This window comes from Rhinoraja longicauda, chromosome 14 (genome assembly GCF_053455715.1).
Source record: "Rhinoraja longicauda isolate Sanriku21f chromosome 14, sRhiLon1.1, whole genome shotgun sequence".
Lineage (NCBI taxonomy): Eukaryota > Metazoa > Chordata > Chondrichthyes > Rajiformes > Arhynchobatidae > Rhinoraja > Rhinoraja longicauda.
This window is the reverse complement of record NC_135966.1, coordinates 34,388,890-34,408,856: the sequence shown is the minus strand read 5'-3', so window position 1 is coordinate 34,408,856 and position 19,967 is coordinate 34,388,890. Positions and strand designations below refer to the sequence as shown.

Below are 19,967 nucleotides of genomic sequence, written 5' to 3'. Positions count from 1 at the left end.
CCTATTGTACTTGAGTTTAACTTGAATGTATTGATGTTTAATACCACCTGATATGATTGAATAGCAAGAAAAACAATGTTTTTCACTGCACCTCGGTACACGTGGCAATAATAAACCTAAAGCAACCTTGCTGCACTGTCAAAGATATCAGAATCCAGGGGACACTCTGTGTATTCTCCCTGGGGTGCCATAGTTCCCTGGCATTATTTTCAAAGCAGACGATTTGTCCCAGCCAACAATGATCAACCCTCTTCTAAGATACATTAATCAAATTATGTTGCTTTTTTTCACATTGTGGTTTATGGTAGCTGTACAGCCAATGGCTGCCATTTTCCGAATTAGGGACTGAAAGGTTAGCTATGAAGACAATTAGATATGCGGAAATTGTGGAAGACTTAATTGAGTTGTATTAAATTATACCAGATCAAGACGAAATAGAGACAACAAATTGGATGGGATGGGGGTGGGGGCGAAAACCAAAGGGAATAGATTGAAGGCCATTAGTAGAAGGATTGGAAGAGATATTTTGATTTTTTTCATGATTGGGTTGGCAGGGACAGTTAGTTCCGTGTTAGGGTCAGAAGCCCCTCGATATATTTAAAATGTGCCTGAATATTTTCTTCAATAACCTTAAGTGCAAGCCAATAGATTAACTATTGTAAGGCATGAATGACCTGGCTAGGTATTTTGCTATCATACCGGAATAATGGGCAGGATTATTTCTATGCCGAACCTATTCTGTTAATTCACGATTACAAATCTAAATCAAAAATAATTTCTGTAATAAACTTTGCAACGCCCCTGAAACATCTATATGATTCACAGAGTCGCAAAATATTGGAGTAACTCAGCGGCTCAGGCAGCGTCTCTGGGGAACATGGATAGGTGACGCTTTGGGTCGGGACCGTACTTTAGACTTCAGTTGTCTTGAGTTTCGGGTCGGGACCCTTCTTCGGACATATCTCGGCCCAAAATATCATCGATCCTTTTTCTCCAGAGATGCTGCCTGACCCGTTGACTTACTCCAGCATTTTGTAACTATCTTTAGTATAAACCAGCATCTGCAATTCCTTTTTGTATTATTGTGTGATCCACTTTATGTTTTAATTCTACTGTACAGAATAAAATGATGGCAATAGCAATTAGTTAAACGTAAACTAATGGTTGGATACTGCACTTGTGATCCGGTCAGTGTCGGATCAATTACACAACAAATAGTGAAATCATATCTTCATGATGTCAACTTAACGCCAGCTAACGCTGACTTTTCCTACCAAACAGGCTTTCTCACCTCAGATTGAACAGAATTCTCACAATTACTGAACAACGCGGTTCCTCCCTTTGCAATATCTTCACCGATGGTTTTGTCGTTTCCATATGATGAACTGCAGGTGTTGGGGAACAGAAAGTCTCCCTTTATTGAACGTGCCCTGGAACAAGTTTCATAGCGGTAACTCTGTGAGAGCGGGTCACCCCCAAATACCTCAACGTAATTGGGTGGAATGCGTAGGTTGCGACTGGCTTTCTGGATTCCGTTGCTTGAATGTCTTGACCCGAAGCAACCACACGGGCCCAGAAGACATCCATGGTGCTCAAAGGCATTTCTGCCATTGTGAACTATAGCAGCTAGAATAATTAAAATTACCAGAAAAATAGTCGTAATTATTCCTAATGAAATGACCAAGTAGAAGCTGGTAACAGAATCAAGTTTGGGCCTTTCCAACATGCTGTTTCTGTCGAACATTAACGCTCCCTCGTTATCTATCAATGACAAGATAATACTTATCGAAGCTGAAAGAGCTGGTGTCCCGTTGTCGTTGACTTGGACCACCAGCCTTTGCTTGGTAGCATCTGTCTTTGTAATAGCACGGGTGGTCCATATTTCTCCCGTCTCCTCAGCTATAGTAAACAGTCCCAAGTCTGTAGCTTGGAGGATACGATAGCAGAGGCGAGCGTTTGGACCAGAGTCGGCATCTGTAGCCATAACTTTGGTCACTGGATATCCTGCTTCCGCAAAACGAGATACATCCTCTGTGGCAGGTTGCCCATGCTCGATTAATGGATGAACAATCACCGGGGCGTTATCATTCTGGTCAAGGATGATAACATCTGCGGACACATTGCTGGAGAGCGGTGGGGCTCCATTGTCACGTGCCTGAACACGGATCCGAAAGGTTTTTAAGTTTTCATAGTCAAACGATACGTAGGAATATATTACACCACTCTCTGCTTTAATATAAACGTAATTATGTACCGACTGAGCTTGTACCCAACTGTCCAGAATGTTGTACGACAGCCGAGCATTTTCATCTTCGTCTGGATCAAGTGCCGTCACTGAGAATATCGAGGCATCAATATTATTGTTCTCCGTCACGTAGGCTGTGAAGGAAGGTTGCGAGAATTGCGGTGCGTTGTCGTTCCTGTCCGACACCTCAATTGGGATGCTTTTGTTCGTGGCGAGAGGCGGACTGCCTTCATCTCTGCAGCTGATTACTACGTTGTGTGTGGAGGCTGATTCGCGATCTAGGGGTTGCTGGGTGAGTAGTTTTAAGTGCTTATTGGACGACGAATCGAGTGTGAAAGGCACTTCGTTTTCAACTTGGCACCGGAGTTGCCCATTCCTGCCAGAATCTCTGTCAGACGCACTTATGAGAGCAACCACTGTTCCAGGTAACGAATCCTCTGAAACTGGGCTCGAAAAAGATGTCAGGCTTATCTCAGGCGCGTTGTCGTTTACATCTAAAACATTCAATAAAATATGACTGTACACCGGTATGGAGTTAGATCCCCTATCCTTTGCTTGAATAAAAATATCAAAAGCATTATTTTCTTCGTAATCTAAATTGGCATTAAGTTTTACTTCGCCAGTTCGAGAATCCACACTAAAAATCTCACGGACGCTGGCAGAGGTATGAGTACTTAAAGTGTAGACAATCTCTCCGTTGGGGCCATCGTCCAAATCAGTGGCATTTACTTGAAGTACCAATGCCCCTTTTGTCGCATTTTCCCATAAATTGACTTTGTAAATCGACCGAGAGAACACCGGCGCATTATCGTTGGCATCTTCTACAACGACATTAATTTGGGCGGAGCCTGTCCTTTCGGGGACTCCGCCATCTTTGGCTAAGAGCAGCAATCTGTGGGTCGAATGCTTTTCCCTATCTAATGGCTCTTCCAGGACTAAAACTGGTAATTTCAAACCTGCGATTCCAGATTCAACATTTAATGCGAAATACTCATTTGCAACGAGCTGGTAGGTTTGAACTGAGTTAGTTCCAATATCTAGATCGTGAGCGCCCTCGAGAATGAAGCGCGCTCCCGGCGCAGTATTCTCAGAGATTTCAAGGCGGAATTGGCTTTTTGGAAAACTGGGAGAGTTGTCGTTAATATCCACAATGTCTACTTCGATTTGGTACAGACTGAGAGGATTTTCAAGCACGGCGTCCAAAGACAGAACGCAAGTGAGGCTTGCGCCACACAGTTCTTCCCTGTCAATCCTCTCCTTAACAGACAAAATCCCATTGTTTAAATTTACTTCCAAATACCTCTTTTTTGGACCTGACACCAGACGAAAATTACGAGCTGCGAGCTGTTTAGCATCCAAATCTAAATCGTCCGCGATGTTTCCAATAACGGTGCCACGTTGTAATTCTTCTGGAATTGAGTAATGAATCTCTGCGAAAATTATCTCCCAGACGATAAACATGGAATACACCAGTTCCCATTTTATGCAGCAAAATAGGTTATAGCATCTCATCACCGGTGTTAAACATTCCAATGGCTTCAGTGCGATACAGTGCCTTTCAGTTTTTTTAATCCCACTGTGATTAAAAATAATATGTATGCCTTCAGAAGAAAAGGCTTTCTCGTAGAAGAAAATCTTTCATTTCAATAAATTGCCTCGATTGTTTCACCAGACCTTCCAGTTCGTGGCAAAATTCAGGAATAGAAGGATCCACGGAAACTGCTGCAACTCAAGACGCCTCGCTGTCCAATTCACATTGTTCCTTGTTCGTATGTGATGGTGGGTGGGAATAGGGGGCAGTCAAGATCTCCAGTCACACAGTAGCTGCTGATTGGTTGATTGTGGCGCACCTATCAGAACGATGTTCGTTTCTTAAAGCCGTGTTGACCCGTTAAAGCGACGCTGCATACATTTATTATTGTACAATCAAAATAAATAAAGGGTCTTTAACTTTGAATGGTTTGGTTACTTTCATTTCGCTGTGAATCTTTAAATATCGAACCTTTGTATAATCTGAAAACGCATTAAGAGAAGAATGTTCAACTCCACTATATGTTTTGAATCCAGACCTTCGTAATACAAAGATAGACACAAAGTTTTAGAGTAAGCCAGCGGGTCGGACAGCATTTCTGGAGAAAAGGAATGAGTGACGTTTCGGGTCCGGGCTCTTCTCCTGACCCGAAACGTCACCCACGCCTTTTCTCCAGAGATGCTGCCCGACCAGCTGAGTTACTTCAGCATTTTTTGTCTATCTTTGGTATAAACTAGCGTCTGTAGTTCTTTGTTTCTACATTTTGTCTGCTCAGCTAATCCAATACATTTTTGATGTCGTGAAGCGGATTTAAATAAAATATCGTTCGTCATGCATGATCTCACTGGGCCCAAGCAATTTTGACCATACCTGGAAGGAAGGTTATCGTCAACTTGCTTTTGGATTTAGATCCTGGGTCGGAAACTACATTGGGCTCAAAGAACGAGGCAATATCCGTGTGTTGAAATGGCTTGTATTGCATTCCAGTCGAATTACCCAAGCCTAAAAGATCCACTGATGCAGAGTGGGTTCACGGATTGCATATATCATAGAAATGCAGAAATAGATTCTGCTCATTGCGGATGAGCCCTTCTTAGATGCAGACGGTTAATTAGACTTTCCCTCTTGTCTTTCCCATTGTCCAAGTGAGAATTCAAAGTTACGTTATATACTTAAATATAATTACAGAAACGTCATCCAACCTTCATTTAGCCAGCCTACATACATCAAAATAATTCGATGCCAAAACAGCTCTCCTCCAGATATTAATCCATTATATGCCTGGCGTGAGAATAGTTGAAACACACACAAGATTGTCCGAAGAAAAAGTGGATGTTGAACGTATTCATGTTTTTATTTTACTTGTCAAATAAGGTAGTTCTCAAACAACACCCAAGCATTTGCGTTTTTTTCTTCACTAATTCTGACGACCTTATCATCTTATTAGCATTTGAACAGTTAAATATTTACTGAGAATCTGGTTATTGAGTTATTATGTTCTTACGGAACCCTGATATCCAGGAAACATTTCATTTTCATAAGTAATGTTAAATGTATAGATCTTTTCTATCAAATTCATTTTTAATTTCCATTATAATCTCGCTCTAATGGAACCAAACTAATTTCCAAAGGCCTGGATCTATGAGTCAGCACCTCCCTCTGCCAATGGATCCTCGACTTCCTGACCCTTAGACCCGAATCAGTAAGGATGGGTGACAAAATCATCATCCACTATAATGTTCTTTAGCGGGGCCACGCTATTATTTGTTCTCAGCCCCCTATCCTACACCATACACCACGACTGTGCAGCCAAATTGTGCTCGAAATCCATTTAAAGGTTTTCTCATGACACCATCATAATGGGTCGGATCTGGAACAATGATTTGACGGAATACAGGAAGAAGATAGAGGGCTTCGTAACCTTGTTTCAAGTAAACAATCTCTCCCTCAATTTGAGCAAGATGAAGGAGCTAGTATTGGCTTGAAGAAATTAGTTGGTGATCACGGCCCAGTCAGCACAAATGCTGCCGAAATGGAGATGATCGAGAGTACAAAGTTCGTCGCCATAAATATCACCAGCGATATTTCCTGGACCAACCACATTGAAGCTAAGTCCAAGAAAGCACACGCACACCTCTATTTCCTCAGAAGACTAAGGAAATTGGCATTCTCCAATCACTGTAAGCAACTTTTACAGATGCACCATAAAAAACATTCTGTTGGCCTGTCTCCCAACTAGTAGAACAACCAAGACCGCAAGAGATTGCAAAGAATAATGAACGTAGCTCAGTCATCAAAAATCAACCAGCCCCATGCCGACTCCATCTATATTACACGCTGGCCCAGGAAAGCAGCCAACATAATCAATGACCATTTATTCTCGGCACATTCCTACTTCTCCCTTCTCCCGCCGTGCAGAAGATACAGAAGCTGGAAAGCACGCACTAGCAGATCCAGAAACAGTTTCTTTTCCGTCGTTATCATACTACTCAGCGGTCCTACCATAAGTCAGGACGGGAGACCCGATCTTCCAACCTAGCCCATTGGGACCCTGGCAACTAACGTTATATAGCTCTAACGCTATTTTCCGCATCCTTATATTTTTCTCTTACAGTCCTATGTAGTATGATATGCAGTCCTATGTAGTATGATATGACCGAACAGCACATCAACATAGTTTTTCATTGTATCCCGGTACACAAGACAAGAATAATCTAATATGAATAAAGGCAATAATATACTTCCTATCAAAGACTTGCAATAGGTTATGTTCTCCGGGATAAAATATAAATATCTCTTGTTACAACTCGCAGATTATTATCTTTTCTTTTTAATGGAATTAAGGGATACGAAACTGGTGCGTTTAATTAGCGCTGAGAAAAATGAATAGTCATGATCTCGTTGAATGGTGAGGCATGTAGGAGTAACTGAATGTCCTTATTACGTCGCCTTCTCTGATGCTGTTATCTTAACATCGATATCAGCATACATGTTGATGACAAATAAGGATGACATTCGCCCTACATGTGGCTGCTTCAGTCAATCGACAATAGACAATAGGTCCAAGAGTAGGCCATTCAGCCCTTCGAGTAGCACCGCCATTCACCGCGATCATGGCTGATCATGCACAATCAGTACACCGTTCCTGCCTTCTCCCCATATCCCCTGATTCCGCTATCATTAAGAGCTGCATCTAACTCTCTCTTGAAAGCATCCAGAGAATTGCCCCCCACTGCATTCTGAGGCAGATAATTCCACAGCTTAACTCTCTGACTGAAAAAGTTCTTCCTCATCTCCGTTCTAAATGGCTTATCCCTTATTCTTAAACTGTGGCTCCTGGTTCGGGACTCCCCCAACATCGGGAACATGTTTCCTGCCTCTAACGTGTCCAATCCATCAATAATCTTATATGTTTCAATAAGATCCCCTCTCATCCTTCTAAATTTCAGAGTATACAAGCCCAGTAGTTCCAGTCTTCCATCGTACGACAGTCCCGCCATTCTGGGAATTAACCTTGTGAACCTAGGCTGCACTCCTTCAATAGCAAGAATGTCCTTCCTCAAGTTTGGAGACCAAAACTGCACACAATACTCCAGGTGTGGTCTCACTAGGGCCCCATACAACTGCAGAAGGACCTCTTTGCACCTATACTCAACTCCCCTTGTGCTGGCTCGAAGGGCCGAATGGCCTCCTCCTGCACCTATTGTCTATTGTTATGAAGGCCAACATTCCACTGGCTTTCTTCACTGCCTGCTGTACCTGCATGCTTCCTTTCAGTGACTGATGCACTAGGATATCCAGATCTCGTTGTATGTCCCCTTTTCCTAATTTGACACCATTCAGATAATAATCTGCCTTCCTGTTCTTACCATCAAAGTGGATATCCTCACATTTATTCACATGAAACTGCATCTGCCATGCACCCGCCCACTCACACAACCTGTCCAAGTCGCCCTGCAACCTCATAGCATCTTCCTCACCGTCCACACTGCCACTCAGCTTTCTGTCATCTGCAAATTTGCTAATGTTACTCTTAATCCCTGCATCCGAGTCATTAATGTATATTGTAAATAGTTGCGGTACCCCACTAGTCACTGCCTGCCATTCTGAAAGGGACCCACTTATCCCCACTCTTTGCTTTCTGTCTGCCAACTAATTTTCTATTCATGTCAGTACCCTACCCCCAATACTATGTGCCCTAATTTTGCCCACTAATTCCCTATGTGGGAACTTGTCGAATGCTTTCTGAAAGTCAAGGTACACCACATCCACCGGCTTTCCCCTGTCCATTTTCCTAGTTACCTCCAAAAATTCCAGAAGATTAATCAAGCATGATTTCCCCTTCGTGAATGCATGCTGACTGGAAACAATCTTGTTACTGCCCCAAATGCTCCGCAATTTGGTCTTTTATAATTGACTCCAGCATCTTCCCCACCACCGATGTCAGCCTAACTGGTCTATAATTTCCTGTTTTCTCTCTCCCTCCTTTCTTAAAAAGTGGAATAATATTAGCTTTCCTCCAATCCACAGGAACTGATCCTGAATCTATAGAACATTGGAAAATGATCACCAATGCGTCCACGATTTCTAGAGCCACCTCCTTCAGTACCCTGGAATGCAGACCATCAGGCCGTGGGGATTTATCAGCCTTCAGTCCCATCAGTCTACCCAACAGCATTTCCTGCCTAATGTGAATTTCCTTCAGTTCCTTCGTCACCCTAGGATCTCTGGCCACTAGAACATCTGGGAGATTGCTCGTGCCTTCCTTAGTGAAGACAGATCCAAAGTACCGGTTCAACTCGTGTGCTATATCCTTGTTCCCCATAATAAATTCCCCCGCTTCTGTCTTCAAGAAACCCACATTTGCCTTAACTATCTTTTTCCTCCTCACATACCTAAAGAAGCTTTTACTATCCTCGTTTACATTCTTGGCTAGCTTACCTTCGTATCTCATCTTTTCTCCCCGTATTGCCCTTTTAGTTATCTTCTGTTGCTCTGTAAAAGAGTCCCAATCCTGTGGGTTCCCACTCATCTTTGCTATGTTATAACTCTTCTCCTTTATTTTTATGCTGTCTTTGACTTCCCTTGTCAGCCACGGGTGCCTCTTACTCCCCTTAGAATCTTTCCTCCTCTTTGGGATGAATTGATCCCGCACCTTCTGCATTATTCCCAGGAATACCTGCCATTGCTGTTCCACCATCTTCCCTGCTCGGGCCTCCTTCCAGTCAAATCTGGCCAGCTCCTCCCTCATTCCACTATACTCCCCTTTGCTATACTGTAATACTGACACTTCCGATTTCCCCCTGTCCCTCCCAAATTGGAGATTGTCCCTCAATGTCCACTATGCATTCCACATGGTCAACTGCTTGTTCATCGCTACACCAAGATACAGCCCGTTTTCACAACTCAAGCAAGACAATGATCTATCGCAATCGCCCATGCTTTACCCTCTTCCAATAGACAATAGGTGCAGGAGTAGGGCATTCGGCCCTTCGAGCCAGCACCATCATTCAATGTGATCATGGCCGATCATTCTCAATCAGTACCCCGTTCCTGCCTTCTCCCCATACCCCCTGACTCCGCTATCCTTAAGAGCTCTATCTAGTTCTCTCTTGAATGCATTCAGAGAATTGGCCTCCACTGCCTTCTGAGGCAGTGAATTCCACAGATTTACAACTCTCTGACTGAAAAGGTTTTTCCTCATCTCCGTTCTAAATGGCCTACCCCTTATTCTTAAACTGTGGCCCCTGGTTCTGGACTCCCCCAACATTGGGAACATGCTTCCTGCCTCTAACGTGTCCAACCCCTTAATTATCTTATATGTTTCTATAAGATCCCCGCTCATCCTTCTAAATTCAAGTGTATACAAGCCTACCCGCTCCAATCTTTCAACATATGACAGTCCCGCCGTTCCGGGAATTCACCTAGTAAACCTACGCTGCACGCACTCAATAGCAAGAATATCCTTCCTCAAATTTGGAGACCAAAACTGCACACAGTACTCCAGGCGCGGTCTCACTCTGGCCCTATACAACTGAATCACGTGAGTATGAGAACATTCAACACGTTTCAGTGCCCGTGCTTTAATGACACCGCAACGTTACCAAAGGGAATCGAAACGAATCATAGCTAAAAAGTATTTGCTAATACAACAGCTCAATCTAGTTGAACAATGTACCTGGCAGTAAGTTCAAATCTAACCGATAGCTAAACCTCTGCACTCTATCATATGCAATGAGGTTTTACCTTACATTCGAAACAAACTGGTGTCACCCACAACCCTCAATCATACGAATAATTAATTGCAAAAGGGGGAGAAGTTGCAAATTAAACCGCAATTGTTTCACAAATTGTTTATGATGAATCAATCTTAAACGTGTCAGGCAAAGTTTGAAGTTTGCCCTGTGAAAGTTGATCATAAAAAAGGGCAATGTGAAATTTAATAAGCAGAGTCACAAGGAACCACAGGTGCTCGAAACTTGAGTAAAATACAAAGTGCTGGGGTAACTTAACAGCATCTCTGGAGGGCATGGATAAGCGACATTTCGGATTGGCACAGTCTGGAGAAGGGCCCGACCCGAAACGTTGCTTATCATGTTCCCCAGAGATGCTATCTGGCCCATTGAGTTACTCCACCACAGTATTTTACACACAATATAAGAAGCATATTGTCTAGAAATCCAGCTCACTCATAAGTAGTTTTCAACGCACATTTGTTGACCAGTACAATTACGTTACGAGAACCTCACCTCACCAATGTTGCTATAATTGGTAGAATGCGATGACTGTGATTGTTCATTATTGCACACAATTTCGCCCCTGCCATCATTTCTGACGGTAGACGAATTGCACCGGTTCGAGTACAAAAACTGTCCTTTGCTGGAAGTGGAAGTGGAACAAGTTCCGTAGCGGAACCGTTGAGAAAGAGGATCGCCTCCAAATACTTCGACATAATTCGGCGGTATCTGAATATTTCTCCTGCCCTTTTGGAAGCTATTCAGCGAGGATCTTGTTGAAAAGTCACAGCATGTATCCAGGGAACACGTGTTTCCCCCAAATCCGTTTCTGTTTTTGTACACTGTGATAGCAAGCCCAATCAAAATAAGAAAGAAAGTGGAAGAGATGATGCCTAAAGCTATAACCAAGTACAAGCTTATATCGCCAGCATCTTTAGTTAAGTTGTTAACACGAGAAAGAATTTCTGTGTTGTCTTCTGCCACCGACAAGACGAGGGTCATAGTGGCAGAGAATGTTGGGGTCCCATTATCGTTTACAACAACAATCAGCTTTTGCTTGTTTGCGTCTTTTCTTGTGATGCTGCGGATTGTCCAGATTTCTCCTGTATCGGAGGAGATGGTGAAAAGTCCCAGGTCAGTCGACTGGAGAATCTGGTAGGAGAGCCGTGCATTCTGACCCGAGTCAGCATCAGTGGCCGTGATCTTGGTGACCAGGTAGCCCGGACCTGCAGAGCGGGATATCGTCTCCGACGCTGTTGAACCGTACTCTGTGTCAGGATGCACGATCACCGGAGCGTTATCATTCTGGTCAAGGATAACTACATCCACGGACGTGGTGGCAGTGTGTGGCGGCTCCCCAGAATCCCTGGCCTGGACTTGGATCTGGAAGTTTTTCAGTTGCTCGTAGTCGAATGTTCTCTGAGCAAATATATCGCCGTTTTGGGGATTGACCCTGACAAAAGTGGAAGCAGACTCGCCCAGTGCTTGGCTTTCCAGAACAGAGTAAAATAATTCGGAGTTCTGACTCAAATCTGCATCAACAGCCATGACTGTGATGATTGGTGCACCAATAACGTTATTCTCCATCACGTAAGCCGTGTAGGTAGACTGCGTAAAATGCGGTGGATTGTCATTTATATCCGAAACCTCCACTGTGATGGTTTTCCTGGAGGCGAGGGGAGGAGAGCCAGAATCACTGCACATAATAGGAATGTCATATCTTGAGGTATTTTCTCTGTCCAGCCGCTGCTGTGTAAGCAACCTGTAATAATTCCTCAGGGACGAATCCAACGTGAAAGGCAGTCTCGGTGCCATTTCACAATCTACCTGCCCATTCTCCCCAGAGTCAGCGTCCGACACACCGATCAAAGCAACAACGGTCCCGGGTGATGAGTCCTCGCGGACTGGGCTGAACAAAGAGGTTAACTTCATCTCAGGGGCGTTGTCATTAACATCTATAATGTTAACCAGAACACGACAGTATCCGGCGTTTGGATTAGTACCCTGGTCCAGTGCCTGAATGTTAATCTCAAATTTTCTTTCTTCCTCATAGTCCAGATTTCCCTTGACTCTGATTTCCCCCGTTTTGGAATCCACATAAAACGATTCACGGACTCTAACAGATGTATGGCTACTGAACGAGTACAATATGTCGCCATTTGAGCCATCATCTAAATCCGTGGCATTTAATTTGATTATCAATGTTTCTTTGGGCACATTTTCTGGGAGACTAATTCTATACACGGAGTTTGGAAAGACGGGTACATTGTCGTTTTCGTCCTGCACTACTATCATTATCTCAGCAGTGCCCGTCTTAGCAGGGATTCCCCCGTCTTTGGCTATCAGTCCCAACTTGTGTGATGCTTGCTTTTCTCTATCCAAAGGCCGATCCAGCACTAGCACTGGCAACTTGCCGAACCCACCGCGCGAGTCAATATCTAGTGAGAAATATTCGTTGGCAGTCAGCTGGTAGGTCTGCAAGGAATTTGTTCCAACGTCCGAGTCCCGTGCACCCTCCAAGGGAAAACGCGCTCCCGGCGCTGCAAGCTCTGAGATTTTAAGGCGCATCTGGCTGTTCGGGAAAGTGGGAGCATTGTCGTTTACGTCCTGAATCTCCACTTCCACGCGATACACGGTCAGGGGATTTTCGACTAAAGCCTCCAAAGACAATGTGCATATTAGGCTTGTTCCACACAACTGTTCCCTGTCGATTCGTTCTTTAACAAACATAATTCCATTGTCCAAATTTACCTCCAAATATTGTTTCCGGGAACCGGGCACAATCTGAAAATTGCGAGCCGTGAGCTCCTTTGTACGTAGCCCCAGATCGTCCGCAATATTTCCAACAAAGGCGCCGAGTTGGAGCTCTTCAGGGATCGAATAGCGAATCTGTCCAGAAGCCACAACCCAGTCGAAAACAACACAATAGAAGAGTTGCCAGTTTAACCTCCAAAATACTCGATAATATCCCATCGCCGGCACAAAGCATTCCAATTTCTTCAGCGCATTGCGGCGGCGCTCGTTCAATCCTGAAAATTAAGTTCTTGACATATAATTTTCTTGATGAAGAAGCGCTGAAAAACATAAGAAAATGGGCCGTGCGAGTCCGACAAACCTTCTTTCTCCGAAACTCCTCGGTAGCCGAATGAACCAAGCAAACATTTCGCAGTCCGCCATTCAGATTCACACTGTATGAATGTCTGTGATGGTGGATGAGGAGGGAAGGGGGCAGTCCAGATCTCCAGTCACATCGCAGCTTCTGATTGGCAAACGGAATCTCTCACGTTCAACCAATCTCTGTCATGGGCATTTCTTAAAGCAGCACTGTCTTCTCTAATCATCCAGTTAAAATTAACATTTACAACTGAGCAGTTAAAATTATTTCCCCCCGTAAATATGAAATTTTAATTGCCAATTTATTCCCGGTGAAATATTGTAAAGTGAAAATATTTAGCAATATTTCCCACTTGTACAATATGCACATACTTAAATATGTCACATGCATTCCTATGTTTTCTTGATAAATCTTTGCACCTAATTTAATTAAACGATAAATAGCAACATTATAGTAACTGCTTTCTCATCAACAGAGGCAAGATCTAATGATTGAATCACGGAATTACTTTGAGAAAACATAATGTTCGGAATTGGGAGATTAATGACAGATTTTTTTTAAAAGAAAGAATCTTGGGCGGCAGGGACACACGAGTTAGAATCGAATATTGAAGAAAGATCTCGGCCCGAAACGGTACCTATTCCTTTTCTCCAGAGATGCTGCCTGACCGCTGAGTAACCCCAGCACTTTGTGTCCATCTTCACGAGTTAGAGTATGCTGTGCGTATCACTTGTAAACAAGTGATGTAAGTGCAATGCCATCCATGTGAATATCTGACGCAAATGAAGAATAAGATATTATTATGTAGATGAGAGGGCCAAGATATAATGGGAACCTGAAGGGCAACATTTTCACTCAAAGGGTGAAAGGGTGATTGTGGTTGGTGGTGTCAAACATCCTTGCACCAGGTCATCACTGTACAGGTTCCTCAGAGCAGAGTCCTCAGCCCAACTATCGTCAGCTGCTTCGTCAATGACTTTCTTTGTGGAAGGTCAGAACTGAATCAGTCATCGATATTTGCTCAATATTCAATTGAGGTGGATATATGGAATGAGTTGCCGGGCAGCTGGGCGAGGCAGGTCCAAAAACAGCATGTAAAATGCATTAAGACAGTAGATGTCTAGGAACAGTTTAGAGGGATCTGGGCCAAACCCCGGCAAATTAGGCTAGTTTGGAGCAGGCATCTTGGAAGAGTTGGGCCAAAGGGTCTATTTATATGTTGAAGGTGTCAATACAATACATTATACATTCCAATTTAGATTGCCAACCCTTCAATATATCGTTCAAAATACGACTCAATGTTTGATTTCAAGCAGTGCAGTCGCTGCCAATCTAAGTAAAAAGTTGAACCTGTTTATGCAACACAATGCTACAACCGTAAATACCCCAATTTAACTTGTTTGTTGTACAATTGGGGAGAACACTTGTCCGCATCCAGAAACAACCCCCAAAATTAAAACTACGTCATGTTCAATTGTTAGGTAATCTGATTCAATATCCTCTGTGCCATTCTAATATTTCGCAACTGAACAAATCTACCAACCAAGAGAGAAGTCCTGGGCTATTATGTGCCTCAATGGAGACCCTTGGACTATCTCTGATCCGACTTTATTGCACCTTACCTTGCACTAAACGTTATGCACGTTATGCCCTTTATTCATTTATCTGTACAATGTGGATGGCTCGATTGTAACTACGCCCTGTTTTTCCGCTGAATGTTTAGCAGACAACAGGAGCCTTACACTGGACCTCTGTACAGGTGACAATAAAATAAACTCAAAAAACATATGGAACATTTTATGAATACGTCTGATGATATACACGCTATGATGTTTTTTTGGCATAGCCAAAGCGCAAATACATAGGACAGTGAGATATGCCTATTACATGCAGACACTTAGTATGCTCAAGTACATTTTAAAGGTATCCGTGAAACCACGTGTTGTTCAGTATTTGATAATATCTTAGGAGACACAGGCGTTATCAGCATCGAAAATCATAACTGAAGTCCTCCATGAAGCGTATGGAGCCTGCACCACTATTGATCATAGCAGATCTCATCTTTGTACCTTTCCTCGATGCACCCATGATTACAATGTATGCTACACACAGATAATCTATCTATCTCGCTAATGAGTAGGCTTAACGACACTATATTTGCAGATGTATTGTGAAGATAATTGTCAAGATTCAAAGAGAGTGAACAAAGTAATCGTCGCAGTTTTGTGGGCAATGCCACATACCGGTTTAAAATAAAGAAACAGCGATGCTCAGAAGAAAACTAAATGACAATAAACATTAAAAGAGAAGCCTGAAGATGTGACTCCACTCCAACTATTTTTTATTACGGCTACATTAAACCAATTGAATACGTCTACTTGTTTATTTTTAAGAAGGGTCTCACCTCGTTGTTTACAGTGCTGCTGCAATTGTCCAAATTCCCCATTTCAGGCTTGCCTTTCCTGAAAAACTCACTCTGGACATAATGACTGTCTGCAGATTGCCCGTATGCTTTGGCATTCGTCGATTGCAACGTTGAGCACGATTCGTAACGAAATCTTTGAGAAAGTGGATCGCCCCCGAAGACCTCTACAAAATTGGGAGGGATCTGAACGCTTCTACTGGCCTTTTGAATTCCATTCAGAGATGCCCTTGCTCCAAAACAGCAACAAACGCCCAGGGAACGGCGCTGCCCTCCCAATCTCTGTCTGTTTCTACGAACAATAAATGCAAGTATGACTAAAATAACAAAGAAAACGATGGATGTTATTCCTAAGCTTATGACCAAGGAAAAGCTCATATCCAAAGTGAACCCGGGATTTTTAGTAACACTGTTAATACTGGAGAACGTTTCACTGTGACTGCCTGATATAGTCAATACCATCGTCACAGAGGCTGAAAGAGGAGGACTTCCATTATCTTTTACCACAATCACCAGTCTTTGCCTGGAAGCATCCCTGCTCACGATTCGTCGGGTAGTCCAAATTTCGCCAGTCTCTGGCGAAATAGTAAAAAGGTCGTGATGGGTCGCCTGATAGATTTGGAAAGACAGATGGGCATTTTGACCACTGTCAGCATCTGTAGCTGATAACTTGACCACATGGTATCCAGGTTCGGCAAATATGGATAATGTCTCCATTACTGTTGACCTATATTCCAGCAAAGGACTCACGATGACCGGGGCGTTATCATTTTGATCGAGGATAACAACATCTACTGCAACGTTACTGGTGAGCGGTGGGACTCCACAATCCTGCACCCGAACCTGGACGCGGAAGTGTTTCAACTGTTCGTAGTCAAATGATCTCTGGGCAAATATGACCCCACTCGTCGAGTTAATCGAAACAAAGAACGTTGCTTGTGTGTCCTGAAGCGCGGACTCCAGAAAATAAAATTTCAATCGGGCATTGTGTCCTGCGTCTGGATCGATGGCATTCAAACGTAATATAGAAGCACCAATAACGTTATTCTCCATGACGTTTGCTGTGTACGAGGGTTGCAAAAATCGTGGCGCGTTGTCATTTACATCTATAACCTCGACACGAACCGTTGCCTTTGATGAAAGTGGGGGGATCCCTGAATCCGTGCATGTTATGGTCACATCATAGCTAGAGGTATTCTCGCGATCCAACGACTGATCAATATGGAGATCGTAATAATTTCTCACAGTCGAATCTAGTCGAAAGGGCAGCTTGTTTGAAATTTGACATCGCACTTGTCCGTTTTGTCCCGAGTCCTTGTCTTCCACACTGAACAATACCACTACCGACCCATTAGGTGCATTTTCAAAAACCGTACAGGACTGAGATGTGAGCGTCACCTCAGGTGCGTTATCATTGGCATCGATGATGCTCAGTAACACATCACATTGCACAGCCATTGCGTTTAAACCCATATCCATTGCCTGTACGTTCATCTCGATTGTGCTACTTTCTTCGAAATCCAAATTCCCTTTCAGTCTAATTTCACCAGTTTTAGAATTAACATCAAAAAGTTTACGTACTCGGGCTGAATTATGGATGCTGAAAGAGTACATTATCTCTCCATTGGGTCCATCGTCCGGATCAGTAGCGTTTAATTTGACAATAAGCGTTCCCTTGGGTGCAGACTCTAGCAGGCTGACCCGGTACACCGACGGAGAAAAGATAGGCACGTTATCGTTTGCATCCTTCACTGTTATAGTAAGCTGAACGGTGCCCGATCTTAAAGGAACACCGCCGTCTTCTGCTACCAAGACCAATTTGTGGACGGATAGTTTTTCTCTGTCCAAGGGCCTCTGCAACACCAATACTGGTAACATTTCACTCCCACTACGCGTCTGCACGTCGAGGAAGAAATATTCGTTCGGATGGAGCTTGTAGGTTTGCAAGGAGTTGGTTCCAACATCGGCATCCTGCGCAGACTCGAGGAGGAAACGTGCTCCCGATGCAGCCAGCTCTGGGATTTCAAGGCCGATTTGGCTCTCCGAGAAAATAGGAGCGTTGTCATTTACATCGAGAATCTCCACTGAAACCGGGTATAATTTCAGCGGATTTTCGAACAAAACATCGAAGGATAACACACAAAAGAGACTTGACTCACATAGCTTTTCTCTGTCGATTTTTTCTTTCACAGAGAGAATTCCATTGTCCAAATTGATGTCCATATATATTTTTTTGGAACCGGCCACGATGCGGGAACCTCGTGCCGATAGCTGCTTTATATCTAAACCCAAATCATCTGCGAGGTTCCCAACAAAGGAGCCCAGTTGCAGCTCCTCAGGAATCGAATAGCGAATCGTCCCCGAAACCATACCCCAGGAAGAGAAGACGCAGCAGAGCAATCGACATTTTAGCAGCAAATATATTTTATACCACATTTCCAGTGTAAATCATTCCAATGTCTTTCAGTACGTGACGACACCATTAATGGTCCCTTTATTTGGATTTCTTAAGCATTTAAACCGCGATGTTGCACACTTCAGCCGTACCATAAATCGCACGGATCATTTCATGTCCATCTTCTGATTTTGCTCATAGTTACCAGTGGATTCTCGGAGAAATTCTGCGAGCTGCTTGCCATTCAATTCTTCACCGTTTCTGATCTCACGTAATGGTGGGTGGGTAATGTCGAGGGCTGTCCGGATCACCAAGCCTGGCTTCTGATTGGTGAATACGGGCGCATTGATATTCAGCAAATCCCGGTGCACGTCGTTTCTAAAAGCCGCGTTGTCCCAAAATCAGCACATTTATTGTTGCAGAGTTTAAATTCATATTAAAGATGTCTTTCCATATTCTGCATTTCTCGGCCTGTTGTAAAAATAAACTTAAACTGCTTCACAATGAACATTTTAAATGTAATTCTTGGAAAGCTGATCAAAATAAATACATAATACCAATGAACGGATGTACAGACTTGACGTATTGGGTGGAGTAATACAATTCCATTCATGACTCAGATATATCATGCGAGTCTGAAGGCGATTCTCGAACTCGCTATACTGTCTCATTGTGTGTACATTTGTACTGTTTCTGAGGTGCTTGTCTAATATGTATCTAAGTGCTTATGCATAGTGATACCTGTACTGAACTGTATACAAAAATGAAATGAATTTCACTATAGCTCGGTACACGTGACAATAAAATCCCATTGACCTCACCTATCCAGGTTCTCCAGAGATGAGGCTTGACCCGCTGGGGTATTCCAACACTCTGTCTCATTTTGCAAACTAGTATCTGCAATTTCTTGTGTCTACAATTTATTTGCTGCTGATTCATATCTTTCCAGGCACAAATTTTCGCCCCTCGTTCGGTAAAGATTAATTTCAAGTAATTGAAATTATTGTCATGACAGTATTCCATCTCTTCCAAAATGTAAATGGCTGTTAGATAAGTTCACTGAAGAAAACAAAAAAACCCTCAATCCCCTCTGCGATAAACACGAATCACTGCAATTAGTAATCTTGCTTGATTGTGGAGAATGTAATGCTTTTAAAGTTAGCATGCACTAACTGTTGGGTCTTCGAATTCCAGAAGTGGCAATTAAATCAATGTATTATACGGTCAGTATGACTTTTCATAGATTAGAACGTAGAACATAGAAAAATACAAGACAGGAACAGGCCCGTGAACCACAATGTCTGTGGCGAACATAATGCCAGTATAGACTAATCTTATTTGCCTACACATAATGCATAACCCGCTCCATTCCCAGCATATCCAAAAGTGTTCCGTTGTGCCTCGGTACACGTGACAATAAACTAAACTATCTAAAACCCCTTAAACACAATTATCCCGTCTGCCTATACTAATACCCCTCCCCCCTTGGCAGCGCGTCCCAGTCAACCACTACCCTCTGTAAAGAAAAACAAACCCACATCTCTCCCTCAATCTTTCACCCTCTGATCTTAAAGCTATGCCCCCCCCCCCCCCCCAAGAGTCCAAGTTTGTCCAACTTCTTTTAGCTGTACAATACACCTTCATTCTGAATTTGGCAGGTTAGTCATTTTATATTGGCTTAGTGTCAGGCTACCATGGTACGATCACTTCCATCCCTTTTGATTAAGCTTTTTTAAAAACCCATGCCAGGGGAAATACTTTTACTCCTGGGTGAAATATAATTATGTAACTCTTTGCTTGATTTATTAATATACATTTCAACATGTCATTCCAATTATAACTTGGCACTTTACATGTGGAAAGTATTTGTATACTCTCTACAAGTCCACATTTATGGCCACGAAAAGGATTTACCGCGAGGAATTATTGCTTGAGGCTCACGGATAGATCGTTGAAAGTTTCCCCAGGAAACTTGACAACAACCAGTATCCCCCTACACTAAGTAGTATAAGAAAATAACTGC

The 19,967-nt window shown here is 43.1% G+C and overlaps 1 protein-coding gene across 16 annotated transcripts in view; it reads right to left on the bottom strand.

Annotated features, from left to right (window-relative positions):
• The window catches only part of LOC144600208 (protocadherin gamma-B2-like), a 219,018-nt gene that overhangs the window by 74,724 nt on the left and 124,327 nt on the right, over positions 1–19,967 (bottom strand). Inside the window, exon 1 of one of the 16 annotated variants that reach the window (XM_078411712.1) lies at positions 15,532–18,097. The exons of 13 other annotated variants lie outside the window; for them this stretch is intronic. In XM_078411712.1, the coding sequence (XP_078267838.1) occupies positions 15,532–17,985 (2,454 nt within the window). In that variant the 5' untranslated portion in view covers positions 17,986–18,097. Of the gene's footprint in view, positions 1–1,291; positions 4,002–10,525; positions 13,195–15,531; positions 18,098–19,967 lie in introns of those variants that run through there. 2 more of the 16 variants (XM_078411709.1, XM_078411707.1) reach the window with 2 other exon arrangements.